Source organism: Cervus elaphus, chromosome 16 (assembly GCF_910594005.1).
Source record: "Cervus elaphus chromosome 16, mCerEla1.1, whole genome shotgun sequence".
Lineage (NCBI taxonomy): Eukaryota > Metazoa > Chordata > Mammalia > Artiodactyla > Cervidae > Cervus > Cervus elaphus.
Window position 1 is genome coordinate 12,457,539 of NC_057830.1, and position 12,981 is coordinate 12,470,519.

At 44.5% G+C, this 12,981-nt stretch overlaps 1 protein-coding gene across 1 annotated transcript; it reads left to right on the plus strand.

Annotated features, from left to right (window-relative positions):
- Nucleotides 1-696: 696 nt before the first annotated feature.
- TXN (thioredoxin) lies at nt 697-12,733 on the plus strand. Its single transcript, XM_043927834.1, has 5 exons — nt 697-853; nt 5,010-5,114; nt 5,510-5,569; nt 11,993-12,058; nt 12,523-12,733. The coding sequence occupies exons 1-5, from the start codon at nt 830-832 to the stop codon at nt 12,583-12,585; spliced, it is 318 nt and encodes a 105-aa protein (XP_043783769.1). The 5' UTR covers nt 697-829; the 3' UTR covers nt 12,586-12,733.
- The last annotated feature ends 248 nt before the right edge of the window (nt 12,734-12,981 follow it).

A 12,981-nucleotide genomic window follows, 5' to 3' on the forward strand; every position in this document is an offset into this window, starting at 1 on the left:
GAGGCACCGGGAGGGAGGTCAGCACCTGCTCAGGGTCACAACTGTGTCACTCCCGCAGGACTTAACACCAGCATCAACTCCACCCGGCGGGAGCCCGCTCAGTTCACAATGGCACCAAACTGCTGCGTCATGATGCAGCAGCAGGTTACTGGGTGAAAGTGAAAGGACAGGAGGAAGGGGCGAGGAGAACCGTCGCGGTACATTCCGGAAAGGAGGCGGCGAGGGGAGTAGGGGGGCACACCAAGAGACACTTCCTGGTTATCGTTACTCAGCATTTTGTGGGGGTTCGCGGGGCTGTGGGGCGGTGGTACGGCGGGCCTTTCCGAGAAACCGTAAATGGCCTCTTCTCTGGGCGTGTCCGATTAAGGCCTGCCTGGCCCCTTCCCAGGTGACCCTCTAAATCAGGGTGTGGCCGCAGGGCCCCCGCCCGCCTTGCACAGTGCGTGCGCCCTTTAGGTCACCTAATAGCCCTTCCGCCTTCCCACTCGCAGGTGGGATACAGGTGGGCAACGCCGAAGGTTTCGAGCCCAGACGACGCCCAGGAGCTCCGCCCCGCGTCCGCCCCTCCCCTCCGGTCCCGCCCCTGCCGGCGGTCCCGCCCCCACCCGGCGGCTCCGGGAGGCGGGGCCTAGCCCGGACGCCGGCGCGGGCGCGGGAGGCCCGAGCGGGCGCGCCCCCGCCGCACGCAAGCCGCGCGCGCCCGCCCGCCCCGCCCCCCGTTACTATAAAGGGAAAGCGGGCTGCAAGCTGGCCAAGCTCCGTCCGACGCCTTGGATCCGTTTCCATCGGTTGCGCCGTCAGGTCGTTCGTCAGATCCCCAGCTGCCAAGATGGTGAAGCAGATTGAGAGCAAGGTACGCGTTCCGGGGCATGCCAGGGCGCGACACGAAGCCGCGGGCAGATGGGGTAGGCGGTGGGCCGAAGGTGGGCAGTCCACCCCTCCGCATCCCTCGGGGAAGAGGACGCGGCTGCTCGGCCTGGGACTGCGGGAAGCCCGGGCCTGGGCGCGCCTGGAGCTTTCCCTGGAGGAAGGGAGGAGATGGACAGGTTTCCCTGGAGAGCAAGGTCCGGGTGACCCAGAGTGTCTGGAGGATGCACGCGCGCGGAGAGCGCCCGGGAGTCCTCCACTGCGCCCCCGCCACCCCTCTTGCCGGGAAACCGCGATTGGGTAGAGGATGGAGGGAGTCTGCCTTAGGCCCCCCATCTTTATCCGGACACGGGCCTGGGCAAGGAGGTGGAGGGCTTCTTGAATAAAGCCCGGGCTTGCTGGCCGCCACTCTTTCCTCGTGGAGCCGCGTGATCCACCCGCGCTTTTGGGTGCAGTGAGCTCCCTGGGGAGCGGGTCTAGGCCGGAGACACCCGCTCCCCGGCTGCCGGGCCGTAGAGGTGACGCGTGCTGCAGCCGCGTGAAAGGGGCGGTTCCGGGCTGGAGACACCCCCACCCCCAACCCCTACGAGTCCGGCTTTAGTAGCCCAGGTGGCGGCAAGGAAGTGAAGTCCGGGCCGCGCCCTCGGGACTCCTCCTCCGGCGACGCAGGGCGTGTTTCCGGTAGCGCTGGCTTTGGAATGACTCAGTCCACAAGACTGGGCCCGGGGGCCTCCACTGCCCTACCCATCTGGGATTCTTTCTCAGTCTGTGGGGTTCGCTGGAGCCCGGAGTCCCCTGGGTGCGGCCGCGCCCGGCTGTGTGCTTGACCGCGGTTGTGTCCTTTTAGGAACGCCCAAGGCAAAAAGTGTTGGGTATATCGAGAGTTATTGCAAACTTAATACTCTCGTGCTCAGAGAATTCAGAACCTAAGAGTGTCCGGTGTACTGTGACCCCTCAAGAACTGGATGCTAATCCAGAGTCAGACTAAGTCCGTGGGAGAAAATTGATGTTGCTCAAACAGCGGGACGGAACCGTTTACCCTCCTATACTCCCCACCCCAGGAAAGCTGGGAAAGGCGAGTGGAGCGCCCGTACTTGGTTCAGATCTGGGGTTGGCTTTGAGGAATGGAGGTTTCAATGTTAATGGTTCCTTGTCTTTTTTTCCTTTTATGATCAAGAAACATAAAGATCATTGTAGGAAATCTGGGAAGAGAGAGATCTGTTTCCTAGAAGCAACCACAGATAATTGACATTTTTATTTCTGAGGTGTGTGTTTGTGGTCTCATTTAGCCTGAACTCTTTCTGTGTAATTAGAAGATTTTGGAATCATTTCAATAACTGAAGACATTGCTGGATATTTTAGGCAGTTTTCCGTGCTTCAATGAATGTTTCTGTTACTGACGCTTTATACAGCGTTGAGGCTGTTTCCTCAGGTTAGGGTCAACATCGGTTGTGTGTTTAGTCGTGAAGTCGTGTCGACTCTTGTGACCCCATGGACTGTAGCTCGCTAGGCTTTTCTGTCCATGGGATTTCCTGGGCAAGAATACTGGAGTCAGTTGCCATTTGCTTCTCCAGGGGATCTTCCCAACCCAGGGATCAAACCCACATTTCCTGCATCTCCTGTGTTGGCAGGCGGGTTCTTAACCATGAGCCCCAGGAAAGCCTGAGGTCAGTATCTACTGTATTCAGCCTCTAACAGTATCTACTGTTATTAGGTGACTAATAACAGTCTGGGGGGGAGTAGGGGGTGATCCTCTGTGGAGGCTGGCGACTTCATCAGTAGAATCTCTGAAAACCCATGAAAGGAGTGAAAAATCTTTGGTCTAGCTGAAGTGTCTCAGAATCCATAAACTACGAACCAAAAATTGATGGATTCCTGGAGCTCAGTCTTTTCAAAATTCAGCCTTTTCCTGTTTTAGTTGTCGTATTTAGTTTCCTATTTAGTTGTGGCACTTTCCTCCCCTCATTAATGACAAGATGTAGAAGGGTGACAGGAAGTCTATTACTCAGAAGAAGCACTGATCTGGGGTTGTAATCAGTGGGTCTTGAAAGCTATGATCCAGAGTCAAACAAAAGGTAAGCTGATTTGAATGTTTCTTGTAAATATTGAGTACACTTTCGATTTCCATCCTGATGGACTACAATTGGTGCCATTTGGTCATCCAAGACAACTGAGGTTTTGGTAGTTCAGAGCCACTGGGGTCTATTTCAGATCCAAGTGGGATACCTAGACTGTACAAGTGAGGAAGAAGAAATCAACAGTTTGTTTTAAGAATGGCCACTGCCATTTCTTGGACTCCTAATTTGAACACACGGGCACTTTTACTGAATGCTTTACAAACCACTCTTAGGCTTGTTGATTGCCTTTGGAATGGGTGTGTTTAGGAAAAGAGATGCTGGAAGCTACTCTTACTTATCTGCCCCAAATATGAATGCATTGTTTTGTTTTCAGAACCTTTGTGTCAGTGATGGGGACCTTTATCAATGCTCACTGGTAGTTTCTAGAAGCTAGAGATTATGGTTTGCTTCTTAGTAAGAGGATATTGACTCATTTTCAAACTGATGTCTGTTTTAGGCAAACTTAAGTGGCCAGAGAATAGAATTTGTCATGAAGTCTTACCTGGCTCTGTGACTCATGTTCAGTGAAGCCAAAGTTTATTGCCGAAAGATATTCTAGATTGACAGTAACCTCCCCAGTATTTACTGAAAGCCAACCATGTTCACAAAACCATGCATTCATCTGAGCAGACACACTGTCATTCCTTATTTTCTTGTTTTACCTGGATCTTGCAGTAAAGAATGGCTGGTTTGACCTAAAAAAATCACAGGGAAGGCTTTGAAGGAAATTCATCTGGAAAATATAGGTGATGGTTTGGAAAAATAATTTCTATACTTTTTACCCTGTGTGCCCCTCCGCTAAACACCACTACTTTGTCATACCCAAAGGTGTGGTGTGTTTATTTGTATGCATGTTTGTACCTGCATAACTGCAAACAAATCATGATCTACCATCCTAGGGAAACACCATTTGTGAATTGTTTCCCTAAAACATGAGGTAGAAATTAGAAATCTAGAGTAATAACTTCAGAGAAATTCACTTAAAAAAAATTTTTAATGGTGTTTTATTTACTTTCCTTCTTTAGTGGACCAGATCTGACCTGATTCTTGGCTTTCAAAGCAAGGGGGTGGTGGTGGTGGTTTTTTATTAAACCAATGTGACTGGCATCTTTTCCCTTGAAGGAAACTGAGACTTCAGATATAGATGTTTGTGTTTTGATTGCTCTTCATGGCCGTGGCTTTGGTCAGCACCAGCTGACTAACTGTGGTTAAAAATGAGTCCCTTGTTAACTAGAATGTTACGTTGCTAGGGTTACAGTATCAAGACCATTGGTAAATTATTCAGGGAGGTTGGTGGTGAGGAATTTCTTGATCATTTCTGATGGTGGAATTCTATTCAACAAGCATTGCTTATGAAAAATAACAAAATTCCCTTCATGAAGAACTAAAAACTTTTTTAGTTGGTCAACGATGAAAGCAGAAATTAATGATAAATCAAGAGTATGATATCAATTCTGGAAACTGCATTAAAAAGAGTATAAGGATATATGCTTAAAAGTCAACAGTAATTGAGTGTAAGGGTGTGGAGAAGTTATTTTCTTTTTCTTTTTTGGTTGAGCTTTTGAATGTTATAAGATAGGTAAAATTAGCTTAATCAAGAAGTTTTAGTTTTGAAAGCAACTTGTGTTTTAGTTGCAAAATTTTTTGCGTTTGTGACATTCAGTTGAAGAGTGACTCCTTGCATCAATCAATAAGCATTTAATGAATGTCTACTATATACCTAGATTTGATGTGGAAGTACTTTTAATACAAATGTGTTTATTTTCATTTACCTAGTTTGGATGTGGATTAACCAAATATTTTGATTTGTGAAGACATGAATATTGATACACTGTATACATCATATTTGTTTCATTCTTAGCAAGTAACACTGTACACCACAGTAGGATTTCTTCAGTTTATTTGCTTGGTTTTCATTTTTTTTTCAATTTGAAAACAGGACCTCCAAATTGTGCTTTGTGTCACATTTTATCAAGGCTTTTGGAAATAAATAATTTAACATCAGCTTTCCTCTTTCCCTTCTAGTACGCTTTTCAGGAAGCCTTGAACAGTGCAGGAGAGAAACTCGTAGTAGTCGACTTCTCAGCCACGTGGTGTGGGCCTTGCAAAATGATCAAGCCTTTCTTCCATGTAAGTATTAGCCAGCTTATGCTTTTGTAAGCTGTTTGTTTGGGGTTGGTGGTCCCAGCACTAGGAAAGAGGTTTTGTTGTTGGATCTTTCATCTAAAGTCATAGCATAACAACTTAATTTAGAACTTAAGTTTGATACATACAGCCCATGGAAGACAACTTTCAAGTTGAAACATGGGCCCTACTTGAAGTTCAGGAATCACAATCAGTGTTCTAAATTATTTTATACTAAGAAGAATTTGATTCAGAGAAAGTGTCCTTTATGCTTACCTGTCCCTGAATATCTGGATCTTTAGTCCCTACTTTTAAGTTTCCATTTAAGAAGCTTAAGTGTGTTGACTGCCACTAGCCAGTGATAAATCTTTGTGTCTTTTTTTTTTTTTTTAATTCTCCAGTCTCTCTCTGAAAAGTATTCCAATGTGGTGTTCCTGGAAGTAGATGTGGATGACTGTCAGGTATGTGGCTAGAAATCTGGAATAATGCTGAACTTTTTGCCTTGCCCTTTTTCTCTGAATTGCACATTGCTTGTTCTCATAAATAAGAAAAACACTAGAACTACCACCCTAGCTAAAAAGTTACTTCAGAAGAACAGGTACTTGTGCTAATTTAATTCTAGCTGTCAGGAGCTATGTATATCACATCCTAAAACAAAATCACTGAGGCATCTATTACCTGACTTTACTAGTCTTCTTTCTAAAAGCCTTCATAGTCTACCTAACAAGCCAAGATGCTCAACAAATAGAAGTTGAAAAGACCAAACACCAGGGTACCTTGATAGAGAGCTGAGAAAAGAAATACACTTAACACTTTAGGTCAGGCAGACTGTTCTGTGTGCATCGTTGTTGTTCGGTCGCTCAGCCGTGTCGGACTCACCGCGAGCCCGTGGACGGCAGCGCTCCAGGCCTCCCTGGCCTTCACCACTGCTCAGAGCATAACAAGTATGAATTCATTTAATCCTTGGTCCAGTCATAGTGCCCATTTTACACATGGGAAAACAAACGGGTTGGCTGTAGAGTTACAGTAAGTAGCAGAGCTGGGATTGAAGGTGTGTGGGCAGGTTCCCCTGACCTCAGAGGGACGAGAGTGGGTTAGGTACAGAGCAGCAACAAGGGTGCTAGACCTGGGTTCAGTCCCGGCCCAGTGACCTCTGCTTTAGGCTCATCCTTGTCTCCGTTGAGCTTTGGTTCCGTTGTCCATGACCAGATCTTAATACCTGCCCTACAAGGTTGCTTACTCACTGAGCAAACATGGAAATTCTAAAGGTCCAGAAGGGTCTATAAAAAGGGGGATGTGGCAGTACTGCCTAAGCCAGTGGGCTCCAGCCTGTACCACACTGCTTATTCCCGGCACATTTCTCACCTCTTGCTGGACAAACTCCTGGGTGTAAACTTCACATCCTCTCCAGGAATTCTCCAGTTTCTGCCTTCTATGCCCAGATCGGGTTAGTTCCCTCCTCTGTGTTCCCCTGGTGTGTTCTGCCCTTCTTTTTCTTGGCTTGATTGTTGTGGGACGGGAGGGTCATGTCCCTTGTTAGCTGTGTGGGCTTGGTAAAGCTGTGGGCTGAGCCTCTGTAAAAATCACAAAGTCGATGCAGCTTCGTAAGGCAGTTGTCAGTATCTTAGAAGACCTTTGGGTGTTCAGAGTCGTCCCTGGTACATGATACGCTCTTAGTGAGCTTAGCTGTTACTACACTGATCTTTGTGTCTGTCCTTCATTATGGTCTGTCAGTCTTTTTGAATCAGAGACCTTGTCTTAACTTTGTTTTCCCCTTAACACAGCACACCTGTCGGGCTATAGTAGGTACAAGTTGAATGAATTTATATGGTTTTCAAGTACAGTTATTCCGATGTGTCCTGGGTTTTTTAAGAGCAGACAGTATGTGTTTATGAAAAAATCTTGCTTCCTGTTTTAACCTAATTCTTTTTCTCTTAAGCTGGTCACTTTAGCCAGGTACAAATGGCACCTGGAAAGGGCTAGAGAAACTGGTTCTAATCCTATCAGACATCAAGTGAATACATTTTTATTTGAAAGTACTAACATATACTAGATGCTGCACTAAGCCCTCTACCTGTATTATGTCATTTCATCCAGATAGTGACCATGAGAAGTGTTTTTTATGAGCACCCCAGAAGGAAGAAAGGTCAGAGGCAGAGCGTGGGGATCTGGCCCCTGCAGTACTGTGCCAGGCCCAGGGCAGATGCCCTCTGCCTCAGTCCAGAACCTCTGGGAAGTAGGTGCGCGGAGCAGGCCAAGATGTCCGTATGACAGTCCCTCCTTTAGGCCTGGTAGGCATCCTCATCGTCACCATGAAAGTGTCTAGACCTTAAAATGACCCTCTCGTAAGTTGACCTTTCGCTTTGAGCAACACGTAGTTGTGTTTTTTTTTCACACTCTTAGTGACTGCTACTCTACCATCTAAATAGCCTTATCAATCTTCTGCAGCATTAAAAACTGAATTCCAGAGCTCTTAGGTTGTCCTATACACACAGTAACAGTCTGTCTGTTCCTACACACCTTGGTTAGTCAGCGGAATTAGCAAGGGAGGTAATGCAAACAAAAAGCAATTCATTGTCAGTCCACGAATTATTCCCCATGGAATTTACAAATTCCAGGAGTGGATCCTCTGCTTGCTTTGGAACACTGTAGATAAAACCATCTCCTTATTTTGGCTCTAAAAGAATGCAGATGAAGGATAATGGGGACATCATCATTTTGAACATTAGATCATATTGTAGATGGAATGTTTTAGGAATGAATTTTTTTTTACATTTTTTATGCAGGTAATTGCTGTCCATGAACTCCAAACCCAGGGCACTTAATGTTTATAGTATTTGGGGGGCAAACAGCGCCTAGTTTTAATAGAAGAATCTCTAAACACTTGAGGTGGAAGAGATTATCTTTCAGGTGTAATAAATTCAAATGGACAGTCAGAAGGCATGGACATGTAATGTGGTATACATACAAAACAATTCTGTATGCATAGTGAAGTACGAATACTACTTTTGTAAATGATAGACTGATCTTATTTCCTTAAGAGCAGACTCTACTCCCAGCTCTACAGAGTATGATACTGGTAAGTTAAAAGAAAGTAACTTAGATTGCCATGTGTCTCCATTTTGATTAGAATAGCCAGGAGTGAGTGAAAAAAAGGTGACAAGAGCAGGTTTAAAGGTATTTTGGTCCTCTGTGCTCAGTTACTTAGTAGTGTCCAACTCTTTGTGACCCCATGGACTGTAGACCACCAGGCTCCACTGTCTTGGGATTTTTCCAGGCAAGAATACTGGAGTAGGTTTTTATTTCCTTCTCCAGGGGATCTCCCTGACCAAGGGGTTGAACCCACCTCTCTTGTCTCCTGCATTGGGCAGACAGATTCTTTACCACTACACCATGTGGGACAAAAGGCTAAGCTAGAAACCACCAAAAAGAATTTTAATAAGGTGAAATGTGGCCTTGTTACACTTGGTACATTTGTGCTCAGCTGTGTCCAGCTCTTTTGTAACCCTGTGGACTGTATCCTGCCAGACTCCTCTGTCCATGGGGTTCTCTAGGCAAGAATACTAGAGGGGGTTGCCATTTTTCCTCCAGGGGATCTACCCACCCCAGGGATTGAACCTGCAACTCCTGCATTGGCAGGCAGATTCTTTACCATTGAGCCACCTGGGAAGCCCTGTTATACTTAACTAGTAAAAACTAATAAAAAGCTGAGACTGGGTAAACCTATGGTGATGGAGAACAGATCAGGGGTGGGGTGGGGTGGGACAGGGTTTGACCATAAAGGATCCACTGAGGAGGTTTTAGGGGAATGAGGGAAGAGTTGTGTATCCTGATTATGCTGTGACTACATAAATTCCAGATTTTTTTTTTTTTTAATGGCAGGAAGTTGGGGTGCCATTAGGGACTGGCTAACTTTCTGTTTTTAAATGAGGGAACTGATCAACTCAGGATAAAGGATATTTTTAAAACCTTAACAGTAACTCCTTAAAGTGTACGTGTCTTTTCAAATCCCCACAGGAATGGGCAAATTAGTGCATAGAACAAGTAATAGAAAACAAAAAAAAAGTGAAACATTCACAGAAGTAATAGAGATCAAATATTATTAGTTACAGACTAACTAACCTTTTGGGGCTTCTCTGGTGGCTCAGTGGTAAAGAACCTGCCTGCCAGTGCAGGAGATGCAACTTTGATTCCTAGGTTAGGAAGATCCCCTGGAAAAGAAATGGCAACCCACTCCAATATTCTTGCCTGGAGAAAGCCATGAACAGAGGGGCCTGGTGGGATACAGTCCATGGGGTTGCAAAGAGTCAGACACAACTTAGCAAGTAAACAACAACTAATCTTTACTGAGGTCATTAAAAATCCAGTAAAGCCCATGCTTTCAATGATTGGAGTAGGGAAGGGCTGATGGATCTGATTACATGAAAAGTCAAACTGGATGTCAAAAATCATGATACATACTGATAAATTGATACATTCAAATTAGTTTAACCATGTGTATCTAGGGGCTTTAAAATGAATATTCTCATTACCTTAGCAGTGCTTACTTTCAGGGATGGGGATTGAAGAACAGTGTCATATCACTTTCATACCCAGTGAGAGAATTCTTTATGCTTTAACTAAAAATTTGTCATGTAAAGACTTAGACTGCAATTTTAAGACATAAAACATATGAACATGATTAAAACACTTGGAAGCTTTCTCAAAAGCATTACTGTTTTCATGACTTAAAATAAGCCAAGTTAGGCAGTTGTACCAATGCAGGAGTGCCAGGCTCTGCCTGGGTGAGGTATAAAGCACCCAGTATCTCAGAATAGGAATGAGACTATCATTTCCATTGATTGGGACGCTGTATTTTCTGCACATAAAGCTTTGGGAGTGGCCTTCTCACCTGAAACTTGTGGTCAGTGTCTTTGGATGGAGAATACCTTTTTCGGTAGGTTCCAGTCTTTCTGGATGGCTATGTTCGGTAGCTAGCTGTGATTCTGATGTGCTCAGGAGAGGAGGTCCTTCTGCTCCATCTTCCTTATCTCCAAGTCCTGTCGTCTTGCTGCTCCTTCTCTCATAGGGATGAAGGTCACTTGTACCATCTGTACGTCTCTCTGATTAGAAGTCCAGGAGAGGGTGGCTCATCATTTCAACCCCGTTGCCCTTCTAACACCCACCTCTTCTGAGGCTTCTGCCAACTGCTTGCATGAAAGATGATATCCACCTGGCGACTTAAAAGTAAGAGTGAGGGAACTGCAGTAAACAGCTGCTTTCGCAGTGCTGGGAGGAGCCAGCCAATGTTCCCAAATATTCAAGCAATTCAGACAGAGTTGTTTTTTTTTAAAAGCACTTACATAAACCAAGCAACCTATCTGGACCAGATTGATCCCAGAGACAACCATTTTTTAAATCTTTTAGCTAAACCAGTCCCCCTGCCCTTCTAACTAGTCATCTTCGGGTCTCCTGGTTGTTCATGCATGCTAAGTCGCTCAGTCGTGCCCAACTCTCTGTGACCCTATGGGCTGTAGCCTGCCAGGCTCCTCTGTCCATGGGATTCTCTAGGCAAGAATACTGGAGTGGGTTACCAGGTCCTCCTCCAGCAGACCTTCCGAATGCAGGGCACAAACCCACGTTTCTTGTGTCTGCCACAGTGGCAGGTGGGTTCTTCACCACTAGCACCATCTGGGAAGCCTGGTCTGATTACTCACCTCAAGGTCCCGAACCTTGACACGTGCAGCTCACTATCTTCCTGTCAACTCTCCACCTCATTTTTCATCCTGAATTACTGGAACTGGTACAATTAAAATGTTATGATCTTCATTTTGGTTTCAAACAAATGTTCTTGCTAATTTCCATATGACTCTTACTTTCAGTAAGTTTTTGGTGCCTGGAATGTACAAGGCATTCAGTACATTCCTAGCCATTTTATTGCAGCCATCACTGCCCTGTGCTGCTTGGTGTGCAGTGTTTGAAGAAAAAGTAAAGGTTATCAGGAAAAGAGCAGCAGTTGTCTGTCACCCTTCCTGCCCAAACTAGCAACAGTGCATGTGCAATTTCATAAAGATGTAAAACCACACTTTTCTTCTAGTCTCAGAGGGAGAGGTGAAGTTAGGCTGCTTCTGTTGCCTGCTGGCTCAATCTCAGGGCCGCTCCATTTTTTAATTCCCGTGTTCCTCATTGCCAAGTCCCTGACTAGAAGACACCACGGTGTTTGTACCAACCTTGCTTTCCTGTGAAAGTTCTTTGGTTTCTGTGATCTGCTTCTCAGGGTTCTTTCTGCCTCCTTGGTTGCTGTTCTTCACAGCTTTTGCTAACCACGCAGTTTCAGACGGCACGGTTCCTCTGCATTTCTCTCCCTACCCTCTTTGAGTGCTGAGCTGATGTTTTCAATCCCTGATGGATCTGTTCACTTGAAACTCTGGTCCAAAACATTTTCATGGAATCTTCCCCCCAAACCTGGTGTGAATAAGGTGTGGAGTAGTGAGGGGTGGTAAAAGCAGAAAAGTCTGTGCAGCTGTCCTGTAGGTTACCATGACTTTCTTTTTGAACAAGTCCTTTGTAAACAAGTTGGTCTCTCTTGCAAACTCTGAACTTTAGCCTATGATCATCATCTACGTACTTCACTTCAAGAAAACAGAATAATTCTGTTAAACGGTTTGAGTCACTGTATAGTAGCTGAGGCTAGTATCTCTCAAAGATGAGAGTGCATATTAAAATTTTAATTGAGACTATAACCGATTTGGCTTTTGTGCCACCATATCACTGTTGAGGCATATAAACATTGACAGAGCCCTGATGTTGAGTTCTGGACATGTAAGAGGAAAAATAATCACAGGTGTCAGCACTCAATACTCAGTCTTGTTTTCATCTTCTTCCTGTACCTCTCTTCCCCTCAGGATGTTGCTGCAGAGTGTGAAGTCAAATGCATGCCAACCTTCCAGTTTTTTAAAAAGGGACAGAAGGTAGGTACACCTGACCTTGAAAACCAGCTGGGTAACAGGCCAGCATGGCATGTAAACAAACAAGCGACTTACCTTTCACCCTGGGAAGCACATCCCCATTTTTTCCTTTTAAGAATATTTAAATGTGTTATTCTTCATTAAGTACATAATGGGACATCTCATTGTTAATTAATCTCTGTTAAGTCACAGGGATTTGCTGATTAATCCCTGTGATTGGTACTTCATATTTATATCACAATGCATTTATCTTTGTTCAGAGGTATTTGTGTAGAAAAACTGAGCCTTGACTTTTGAGGGTGGGTCTTTTGTTGTTGTTGTTTTTAATCTTAACTATTATCCATGGGTATAAATTTTAAATAAGTATATACTTCCTGTCTTCCCCAGACCCATTCTGTTTTCATATCTGATACACAAAATAGGGATGCAATGCTACATCTAATGGCAATTCAATATTCTTTCAACAGGTGGGTGAATTTTCTGGAGCTAATAAGGAAAAACTTGAAGCCACCATTAATGAATTAATCTAATCATGTTTTCTGAAGACATGGCCAGCCATTGGCTGTTTAAACTTGTAATTTTTTTTATTTACACAAAAGAAAGATCAAGTATGAAGATTATATACCTTACTGCCATCTGATAAGTGACAATAAAATATTAACTCTACACTTTTTAAAACTGTCTCGTGTCTTTACCTAGTTTTCAAAATAAATGAAAACTGGCCATTTGATGGAATTTAATGTCCTAGTTATTTTCATATATTCTTGATTCTTTTTTGGTGAGCTTGTAGGCCACTGGTTTAAGGTTTTTGGTGTTTTTTGTTTTTTTTTTTTATTTCTAGAAAAATCTTATTGGGGGCAATGCAGATAACAGTAGTATGTTAAAAATTTTTTTTTTAAACTTAGGCACAGAGAAAGTATTTTATA